This window comes from Myotis nattereri (assembly GCF_964212035.1).
Source record: "Myotis nattereri genome assembly, chromosome: 9".
NCBI lineage: Eukaryota > Metazoa > Chordata > Mammalia > Chiroptera > Vespertilionidae > Myotis > Myotis nattereri.
Genome location: NC_138084.1, coordinates 30,840,662 through 30,852,400, shown reverse-complemented (window position 1 = coordinate 30,852,400; position 11,739 = coordinate 30,840,662). Strand labels below are relative to the sequence as shown.

Sequence of the window (11,739 nt, the reverse complement as noted above, 5' to 3'; positions counted from 1 at the left end):
CAGGGATCGGGCCAAAACCGGCTCCCTGACATCCCCCAAGGGGTCCGGATTGCGAGAGGGCAGTCCTTGGGTGACACACCCCAGAATCGGGCTCCCTCCTCTCTTCTCCCAATGTTATGTCACTTTCTCTCTGTATCTGTCTCGCTTCTTTCATCTCACTTTACCCTAAGTTTGGCGGTAACTGATGACTTACGGGCATTTAGCTGCAAAATGCAATCATTTAGCAAACAGGATTTACTTGGCCTGGAACCTAGTCGGCCTAGGGCAGGACCCTGCTCAATGTCAGGCTCCCGCCCAGGCCCTTCTGGCCAGGTGGAGTCCTGTGGCAGCAGGAACCTCCTTCTTCCCACCTGAGCTGCTCCTTCGCCTCCTTCCCTCCCTGAAGGTTGCCTGCTGGCGCTACTGTCCACCCTGTCCACCCGGAAGGAGGGAAGCCAAGGCTGATTTCCCAGCCAAGAGTCGTAGGGGGAAAATTCGCTGCCTCCACTGGAAATCAGTATGTATTAAGTGGATGGGCCGGTGCGGGTGCCAGATGTTGGGGCAACAGGCAGTAGGTCCTGCATGTCTCATTTAGCTAATCAAGTCGAAAAGTTTCTGTAAGGGCCAGACCCATGACCTCTGCAATGGGCTAGAGCAGTGGTCAGCAAACTCATTAGTCAACAGAGCCAAATATCAACAGTACAATGATTGAAATTTCTTTTGAGAGCCAAATTTTTTAAACTTAAACTACATAGGTAGGTACATTGCTATTAACTTAATTAGGGTACTCCTAAGGCTTAGGAAGAGCCACACTCAAGGGCCCAAAGAGCCGCATGTGGCTCTCGAGCCACGGTTTGCCGATCACTGGGTTAGAGGCCCAGTGGGGAGCCACACTCGAAGTGGGGAGCCAATGGGTTAGAGGCCTGGTGCACAGATTCATGCACCAGTGGGGTCCTTTGGCCTGGCCTGCAAGGATTGGGCCAAAACTGGCTCTCTGACATCTCCCGAGGGGTCCTGGATTGCGAGAGGGAAGTTCTTGGGTGATGCACCCTGGAATTGGGCTCCCTCCTCTCTGGTTCTAGGTGCGTCACCTGAGAAACGCAGCTGCCAAGTCACTGCTGCTCAGCAGCTCCTGCATTGAGCATCTGCCCCCTGGTGGTCAGTGTGCATCATAGCTACCAGTCAGATGGTCACTTAGGCATACACACACACACACACACACACACACACACACACACACACGGCCCAATGCACGTAATTCATGCACGGGGGAGAGGGGACTCTCAGCCCCACCTGTACCCTCTCCAATCTGGGACCCCTCAGGGACATCCCTCTCACAATCCGGGACTCCTGGCTCCTAACCGCTTGTCTGCCTGCCAGCCCGATTGATGCCTAACTGCTCCCCTGCCAGCCTGATCGCCCCCTAACTGCTCCCCTGCCAGCCTGATTGTCCCCAACTGCCCTCCTCTGCTGGCCTGATGGCCCCCAACTGTCCTCATCTGCCGGCCTTGTCACTGCCAACTGCCCTCCCCTGACGCGACCCGCCTCCTCCACTGGGTCCTGCCCCCTCTGTGCAAGGCCGCAGAGACGCTAGGACCAGCCTCCACTGTGCACGTGACGGCCATCTTGTGACATCACATGCGAGGGTCACTTAGGCTTTTATTTAGTATAGATTATTTCCAGCCTAGAAACTATTCCCAGTCCAATTCTCTTTCAACAGGGACAGTTGAAAAAAAACTTCCAAAATCTCAAATTTTCATCTTTTATATGCATTAATTTAACCACCTACTATGTGTCACACATTCTAAATATTAGGGATATAGTAGTGAACAAGATCCCTGTTCTAATGGGGTTTACTCATACCTTGAAAATATCGATATAATTTAGGTAGTACTCAGTACTCTGAAGAACGGCCGGATTGGAGAGATGGAGTGCTGGGTGGGAGGGTGCTTTTTAAAGGGCCTTTCTGGTGAGGTTAGAGACCTAAATGTAGGAGCAAACTTTATGGACATCTGGTGGAAGAGCCTCCCAGGCAGAGAAATTAACAAGGGTAATGGCCCTGGGAAGAGTGTGAAGCCAGGCTCACGTGACTGGCAAAGGTAGCTGGAGGTCAGATCACAGGGGCCCTTCAGACCCACTCTCCATTCTGCTCTGTTGCCTGGGAAGCTGATGTTATGGAACACTCATACCTTTTAGAATTCCTTTAAGACACTCCAAATCCCTCAATTTAAGTGTGATGTACATCTGTTTCCTGTAGGATCCGGACTGACCCTGCTTGGAGGGCAAAATGATTTTAGATTTTATTCTGAATGACATGGGAGCCACTGGAGGTGTTTGAGCATATGGAATACCACGTGACTTGCACTTTGAAAAATCATCTTAGATGCTGGATGTGGAAAAGACCTGGAGGGGATCACAGGTGGCAGAGAGGCTTTTACAGTAGTAATGGTAAGTGGTGACTCAGAATAGGGTGGTTGTAGTAGAGGTGATAAGGTAGAGCCAAGAGAATTTGGTGATCAAAAATCAAGAGTTCAGTTTGCAATAAATCCCAGGTGCTTATTAGATATCCAGGTAGGGATATTGAATAGGACGCATACCTAAGGCTAGAGTTCAGGGACGGTCTATGCTGAGGTATGAATTTTAGTGCAATAACCTCAAAAATATCTTTTAAAGCCACAAGACTAGATGGAATTACCTAGGAATTGGCATAAACAGAAAAAATGAGGTCCAAGGATTGAGCCTTTTCTTTGGAAGCTACTAGATTAAAAACCAAGAAATCATAGTACAAGGATATTATTTAGAGCAATTCTACTAAATATATATCCAAAATTGAAAACAGGGGCTCAAAACAAGTACATGTACATGAATGTTCATAGCACTGTTCAAGAGCAAAAAATTAGAAACAGCCAAATATCCAATTAACACATTATGGTATGTACCTACAGAATATTATTCAATCATAAAAATAAAGTACTGATACATGCTGCAACATGAACACCAAAAACATCATGCTAAGTGAAAGCCTGACATAAAAAGGCCACATATTATATGATTCCATTTACATGAAATATCCTATAGGTAAGCCCACAGGAACTAAGCAGGTGGGTGGTTTGCCAGGACCTGGGGGAGGGAAGAACAAGTAACTGCTTTATGACTATGGAGTTTTATTTTGGGGTGATGAAAATAATTTGCAACTAAATAGGAGTGATGGTTGTAGTATATTATAAATATACTGCCTTTGAATTATTCACTTTGAAAGGGTGAATTTTATGTGAATTTCACTTGTTCTTGGAAAACAAACAAACCCACAAAACGTTATTCAGAAATAAGGCATATATGTCAGAGAAATAGCTGAATTGTCATCACCCTAGACTTCAGGTTGCAAAAGGGAAGGGACTGTTTTCAATTAAGTCTTGTAAACTGTTATGACTTTTAAAGCCACATATATATGCATAGCTTCAATTTAAAATTCAATTTAACACCTGCCACTTGATTTTTAAATGGAGAGAACAGTTCTTAAAGGAAACCTTCAAATCCTATGTGCTCACATATACGTAATTTGAACAAATAAGAGCCATATCCTAGCCCTGACCAGTGTACTCGGAGTTTTGTCCTATACACCAACGGTGGTGGGTTTGATTCCCAGTCAGGGCATGTATGAGAATCAACGGATACAGATAGCTCTCTGTGTAACCACACAATTCTAATTCTGCTAAAATACTCCCATATCAAAAGATCAACATGTATGATCTCACTGGCACACAATTTTTTAAGGGAAAGAAATACAAATCACAATTCTAATTAAACAATGATTTTATTGCTCGAGTACAAAGATATTTTATGCAACCAGTGCAGAGGCTGTGGATGACTCGCTGAAAAGGAAAAAAGGGGGAAAGGAAAAGACCGGGTTAATACAGGCCCTCCATATTCATTCCTACAGTCTCCCAGCTAATGGAGTTATTTCCAAACAGCCTAAATAATCCCAAATGTATAAAAAAGTGCACCAAACTGCCGAGTTCTTGAGTCAGTTTATTGTGGCTCAAGCATAATGAATTAAAGATGCTCACTCAGACATCCAAGGAAGAGCTGGCCAACATAAGGTAAAGCCTTTCTGGTGGAAACTGCGAATGTTTGGAAATCAATCATCATAGTGAGCAACTGATGCAAAAATAAAGGCAACATAAACACCTGGGATCAGTGGCACGAACTGAAACTTTATCAACTGCTGGTGTGGCTCAGAAACCAAGAGGTTGCCGGCTCGATCCCAGATGGGGGCCCTATAGGGACGCAGCCGATTGATGATGTTTCTCTCATCGATATGTCTATCTCTCTATCCCTTTCCCTTCCTCTCTCTCAGGGGTTCAAACTCTGGCCCTTTGCTTGTCTTTGCAAATAAAGTTTCAATGGAAAACAGCCACATCCACTTGTTTATGTATCACCTATGGCTGTATTCCTGTTACAATGGCAGAGTTGAAAAAGCAGTTGAACATATAGCCATGAGCTAAAACATTACTACTCTGAGTCCTTTTAGTATATTTACAATCTGGCCAACTCTGGTTCTTGGAACAAATAAGACTGATACTTACTATTTCCAATTGGGGGGCAGGACTCGTTTGGTCTTATAATATCGAGCCAATCGGTGAATACGGCTCTCAATCAGAATCAGACGGAATTTAGCATCCTTATCCTAAAAATAAAAATGGACAGAATTCAAGAAAACCACTCAAAACATTTTAACATTAATTGAGAACATGCTTGTGTTCGTGTGGTACATTAAGTCCTTAAGGGAATTTAAGGCTTCCTTCCACAAGACTAAGCAGGAATGATTTGTAAAACTCAACGAACAGCTCAACATTTTCAACCAACTGAATATACTGTAACTAGGAGAGCCAAACCTCCTCCACCAGTCTCTTCTGGTAGAATTTTAATTCTAAACCACCTTATCTAATCCGAATCAGATGCATTACATTTTACCGAAGTACGTTAGCACAAGCAGTTCTATTCTCTTACCTTTCTGTTCCTCTCAAGATGCTTTCGAACTGCAACAGCTTTCTTAATTAAATGGTAGAGATCCTCAGGAAGGTCAGGAGCAAGCCCTTTAGACTTAAGAATTCTCAGGATCTTATTGCCCGTCACAAAACGTACTTGTGCAACGCCATGCGAGTCTCTCAGGATCACACCTGTAAAGGGAACAATCCTATACAATAAGCGTTTAATAGGCTGATTAGACCGGACCTCCTTCTGGACCTTACTGACAAAGCCCAGGCTGCGAGTGAAGCCCAGGTCCTGGGTGCTGGTGCCAGCAGCCAGGGGAAGGAAGGCCTACGCCTGCACGATTTCCGTGCATCAGGCCGCTAGTGTATCATAAATTCCCACACCAAACACACATCCTGGAGCATGTGATATCCGGGTCCTGAGCTCAAGTAGCTTTTCAAGCTTCCTGTCTGTAAAATGGGACTGACTTTTATATTTATAAATATTTCTCACAGAAACCAATGTGAGAATTCACACAAAGCTCACTCAGACATCCAAGGAAGGTTTACCCAACACTAAGGAAAACCCTTCTGGTGGAAACTGCGAATGTTGGAAGACCATCATCATAGTGAGCTTGCCAGATTAAAGGACATTAAAGCCATTAATAAGATTCCAACTATGTATGTATATTTGCTCAATTAAAACCAGCTAATAATGTTTATTAAGAACATCAGCTATTCTTCTAAAAATGTAATGTACCTTATTTTTTTTTAAAAAATCTCAAAATAGCAGTCTGACCACTCGAACAGTCTGCTCTGTATTTCCTATCGTGTGATGCCTCCACTATACTACCAGCTCCAGGAGGGCAATTACTGTGCCCCCTTTCTGACTCCTGCATGTACTCCCGGGGTCCAGGACCACACAGCAGACAAACATTGCTGCATGAAGCCACTTGCAAAGTCACACACGGCTGAGGGCCGAGCCACACCTAACTGAGAAAGTGTGACAAGCACTGGAGTAGCCAATAGCTGTGCGATTTGAGGCCAGTTACACAGCCACACTGTGCCTCCGTTTCCTCAGCTGTAAGATGGGGAAGGCTGCTCGTGTTTACCCCAAAGCGCTGCTGTCAGAAGTCACAGGTCAGGATATGTAACGTGCTCAGAACCATGCACTCTGCAGAGTAGCCCACCGTAAATACTCATTAAAATCTGGAGGGCGTTTTAATAACTTTACCGTCTACAGAGAACTTCAACAAGTGAAGATTAGGTCTGGGTCATCAAGAGTAAAGCCAGGAAAAAGGACACAGGTTTTCAGGCGCGTTTGGGACCCATTTACCACCACCACCACCACCCCTCCTTCCGGCAAGTTAACACGAGGGCAGGCGGAAGGGGCCACCTTCGGCAAAAACACGCACCGATTTGTGAGGGAGTCAGGCCCTTCTTGGCCAGTTTGTAGATCTGCTCCTTCACGTCGTCAGACGTCAATTTCAGCCACTGTTTGCAGAAAAGAAAGCGGCCTTAGGATGGCAAACCTGGGACGGTACCGAAGCAGGGCGGTCCCGCCACCCTGGAAGTCGCGCTCCTCGCGCACAGACGGCCCCCACCCCGCGCCACTTCCCCGGAGCGACGAAGGTGCACCCCTCCCCGGCCTCCCGGGTCCCTGCAAGCTACTCACGGTGGGGACGCTGCGGCGGTAGGGCAGAGCCGACTGGGACAGGCCCTTCCTGGGGAGAGAAGCAGTCTGGGGATGAAAGGGCGCTCTGTGCCACAGCAGCCAAGGCCATCATCCCCTCGACCCGCTGCCCACACTCGCTTCTTCCCACCCCCATCCCCGCGGCCGCGCCCTGCACCCGCTGGGAAACCCGAGCTCACCCGGGAGCGTGCATGCGACCCATGATGGCGGCGGACTGGCGGTGGAAAAGAGCGTGAATTGGAAACGCTGCAGGAAGCCACCCAGCACGCAGGAAGTGACCTCACACGTCCCCGCTTCCTCGCACGCGGGAGGCGGAGCCACACTGCGTAACCCTCGGCGTCCGCCTAACAACTACATATCCCGAAATGCACTTCAACGCGGTAGTGGAGTCCTGATCAACAGGACTACACATCCCGGCATGCATCCGTCTTTGAGGAGGCTCGAGGTCGGAGCCGGAAATTAAGTCCTCCTGCAGCCGAGACTGCGCTTCTGAAGGTGCTGCCGGCGTCAAGAGCATGCAGGTTCGAATCCCGGAGTGGGAGTGGGGTCTGGAGACTGCTGCAGTGGTTGGTGGACTTACCCTACACTAGGGAAGGCCTTTTTCCGCGCCCCCACGCCCAGCGAATTTGGGTCAGGTCGATTACGTACTTAATTACACGAGTTTCTTAAGTATTACTTGGAATGACGTGCCTGCCCTCAGCCCCTGACATCCCAGTTATGTCTCCTAGTGGAAATACTGAGGGATGTCTATGATGTAACCAGCCCCAGTGCTGGATTGTTTTGAGAATACCACTCTGCTTAAAAAAGAATACCACTCCGGTACAACTTTTCTAATAAGGATATAGGAATGTTGACTAAACTATTTATGGGGTAGAAACTGTAACAGGTATTTCAAGATTTCTTTTTTGTCATGTTTAAGCCCTCCACTAGTTTTTCACTGTGTCTGGCCATGTCTGTATCAATAATATCAAAGCAAAATACAGTAGGCCCTCGGGTTACGTGTAGATCCGTTCCTATGGCAGGACATACGCGTTTTCTCCCTAAGTCAGAACCCACCTATGTAAGCACCTACGCCACTCACATGGAGCACATACACAGCAGTAATGAAGTGAAACAGTAAAAAAATTAAAAGATAACAATTCCTGATCTTTACTTGTGGTAAAGAAGTAATAAAAAACATAAAGCACATATGTACATACGTTGAAATGATGGAACATTTTTTAATATAAATAAATGGGAGATGGCGACATAACCACGAAACGACGTTCGTGGAGTCCGACGTAACCCGAGGACTGCCTGTATGTAGCTAAATGTGTTGAACTTTAATCAAATGGCGTTTACCTTATAGTCATATCCCTATTGCCTTTACATGTGGCATGCTTCTTTTGAGAACTTCCATAAATTGGAACCTGTTTTTTTTTAAAGACAAAAGGGTAAAATTACTTTCTAAAAAATTGTCACTGTTAGCACAATTACTTATTAAAGATGCCATAATCAAATGGTTTTTAAAAATGGATCGTATAGCCTTTTTTAAAGTGAGTTAAAACTCACATACTATAAAATTTGCTATTTTAAAGTATATAATTCAGTGTCTTTTAGTACATTCACGAGTAATATTCCATTTTATGGATATATCACTTTATCTGTGCATTGGTTGATGGCAAGTTGGCTTATTTGTATTTTTTGGTCATTATGAATAATGCTGTGAACATGTGTGTGCAAGTATTTGAATACCCGTTTTCAATTCTCTTGGGATTTTATATGTATCTATGCATAGTATATAAATTGCTGGGTCATAGAGTAACTATGTTTCACTTTTTGAGAACTGCCAAACTGTTTTCCACAGCAGCTGCACTGTTTTGCAATCCCACCAGGAACACATGAGGCCTCCAACACCCTCAAACTTTTTAAAAAATATATTTTTATTGATTTCAGAGAGGAAGGGAGAGAGAGAGAACATCAATGATGAATCATTCACCGGCTGCCTCCTGCACACCCACTACCGGGGATCGAGCCCACAACCCGGGCATGTACCCTTGACCGGAATTGAACCCGGGACCGTTCAGTCCGCAGGCCGACGCTCTATCCACTGAGCCAAACCAGCTAGGGCCACCCTCAAACTTTTTTTTTTTTTTTTAATATATTTTATTGAATTTTTACAGAGAGAAAGGGGAAGGGATAGAGAGTTAGAAACATCGATGAGAGAGAAACATCGATCATCTGCCTCCTGCACACTCCCCACTGGGGATGGGCCCGCAACCAAGGTACATGCCCTTGACCGGAATCGAACCTGGGACCCTTGAGTCCGCAGGCCGACGCTCTATCCGCTGAGCCAAACCGGTTAGGGCACACCCTCAAACTTTTTATTCTAGCTATCCCAGTGGGTGTGAATTAGTAACCCACTATAATTTGTATTTCCCCAATGACTAATGAAGTTGAGCACCTTTTTTAAAAAATATATATATATTTTTACATATTTCAGAGAGAAGGGAGAGGGAGATAGAAACATCAATGATGAGAATCACTGATCAGCTGCCTCCTGCACACCCCATACTGGGGATCAAGCTCGCAACCCGGGCATGTGCCCTTGATCCGAGTTGAACCTGGCACCCTTCAGTCCACATGCTGATGCTCTATCCACTAAGCCAAACCGGCTAGCAGTGGTCAGCAAACTGCGGCTCGCGAGCCACATGCGGCTCTTTGGCCCCTTGAGTGGCTCTTCCACAAAATACTGGCTCTTCCACAAAATACCGACTTCTGCGCATGGGCCACGAAGTTTCAATCGCACTGTATGTGCGCACCCGCACGTGGTATTTTGTGGAAGAGCCACACTCAAGGGGCCAAAGAGCCGCATATGGCTCGCGAGCCGCGGTTTGCCGACCACGGGGCTAGGGTGTGTTGAGCATCTTTTCATGTGATTGATCGTTTTGGAGGAATGTGTATTCAGTCATTTGCCCATTTGTGTCATATCAGACATATGATTTGTGACTATTCTCTCCCATCCTGTGAGCTGTCTTTTCACTTTATTAATAGTGTCCTTTGATGCACAAAATATTAAAATTTTGATGCAGCCCAGTTTATCTGGTTTTCTTTTGTTGCTTCTGCCTTTTTTTTAGAGAGAGGGAGAGAAGAGAAACATTGATCAGTTGTGCCCTGACGAGGGATTGAACTTGCAACCTGGGCATGTACCCCAACCAGGAATTGAACCCACCACCCCTTGGTGTGTAGATAACGCTCCAACCAAGCCACACCGGCCAAGGCCCTTGTGCTTTTCGTGTCATGCTTAAGAAACCCTTGTCTAACCCAGTGTTACAAAGATGCACACTTGTTTTCTCCCAAGTTTTATAATTTTAGTTATGTTTAGGTCTTTGATCCATTTTGAACTAATTTTTGTATATGTTGTAAGAGTTCTACTTTATTCTTTTGCATGTGGTTATCTAATTGTCCTTTGTTGAAAAGATAATTCTTCCCCCATTGATCTTGTCAGTATTGTGAGTGTCTTTACTGGGTCATGATTCAAATAAAAAAAATATAACCAAGTAGTTATTCTAAAAATGAAAAATACAACAACCAATATTTAAAACTCAGTGGATGGGTTAAACAGTTGAATAGAATAGCTAATTGAAGAATCATACTAAATTATTCAGAACTCAAGTTACTGATCCATATATTTAAGAATTCTAAAATGGAAAAAAAAGATATCTACATCTAGGCACATCCTAGTTAATACATATCAAATAAGATTAGACCTAAGGTAGTAACTGTTGTAGGAATATGATGGAATCATTCATGGAATTCATTCTACTGTTGTCTAAGTTTGTATGTCTAAAATTTGTATGATAAAGTGTTTTCAAAGAGTAGGGGTGAAATACAATAGGTTTTCTTTTTTGACAGAAACTGAGTTATCACCCCCCCTACCCCCCCCCCCCCCGCCAAAAAAAAAAACCCAACCACTGGCTCTAATTGTTTAAGTTATTGCTTTTCCTGGTTTCTGGGTATTAGAAGAATCAACATTTTCCTGTTGTGTAGATATGTCTATAACATGGCTGTTACTACACTATTTAATATTTAAATAAACTACCAAAGGCTAGGGACCATACCCACAGAAGCATTTCAATTTGTGAAATGGTGATGGGGCTCTAGGCAAGTGGCAATCCAGACCTTCAAAGAACCACACTTAGAAATCAGACACACTATATTTGGACATCTTTAGGGGCAACTGAAAGGTCAGTTCTGAAATTCAGGATTATTTGAACCTAATAAACTCCTGGGTAAAATGCAAAGAACAGCAACAGTGAGCTCAAAGTTTGGAACCAAAAACAGTAATATGGTGACGAGGAAAGAAATGATAGCAGAGTTCTTTTATTCCAGAAATATTTTAATAAAATTATAGTACAGTTATGAAGTCACAACCAATCCACTGAATATATTCAAGGTATTAATAAAAAAATTATACATCTTTATTCACTACCTTAACATAATTAAAGTATTTGGTTCTTATAGATCAGACTAACTACCATATTCATTCATATTTGCACTGCTATTCAAACAGCATGTAAGTTAATCTATAAATTATAGTAGTGTGGCTTCAGTCCTTTTTGATCTGCAGTCTAAGTATCAAAATTGAATGTTTTCTTTTTTATATGCCATAGTAATGGAGTCCTAGAAAAGACCGATTAACCAATTTAAGGCAAGATATTGAAACTTTTATTCAACATTAATTTGAAAAGATAAAATACTTTACCAAAGACCATACATGCCTTAACATTTAGATACCAATTGATTCTTTTAACGGCAGTAATAAAAACATCAGTGCAAGTTCTACATTGGGTTCCTCAGTAGAGAAAACAGTAGGTTCTGGGAGTAAACCATTATTTTCAAATCCCAAAACACTCCAAGAGGAAAGAATTCTTCCGGTGCAGGACTTACGTATAGTGTAATTATTTTTACTTAATAAAGGTAGATATAAAATGTGATTATACATACAAATTAGTGTCTTGGCTAGCTTGTTTAAACTTTTGTTTGATTTACTTGAATGTAAGCTTTAAAAAATGATTAAAAAACCAACTGATTTAAAAATCTATTGATAGTAGT

General features: G+C 43.7%; 1 protein-coding gene across 1 annotated transcript; it reads right to left on the bottom strand.

The window, feature by feature from the left end:
* Window positions 1-3,774: 3,774 nt before the first annotated feature.
* Window positions 3,775-7,796, bottom strand: RPS13 (ribosomal protein S13). The gene is made up of 6 exons (XM_081100214.1): window positions 6,825-7,796; window positions 6,628-6,676; window positions 6,368-6,446; window positions 4,990-5,159; window positions 4,566-4,666; window positions 3,775-3,851 (listed from the first exon to the last, which is right to left on the bottom strand). Exons 1-6 carry the CDS (start codon window positions 6,845-6,847, stop codon window positions 3,818-3,820), a joined length of 456 nt encoding a protein of 151 aa, XP_080956340.1. The 5' UTR covers window positions 6,848-7,796; the 3' UTR covers window positions 3,775-3,817.
* Between the last annotated feature and the right edge of the window lie 3,943 nt (window positions 7,797-11,739).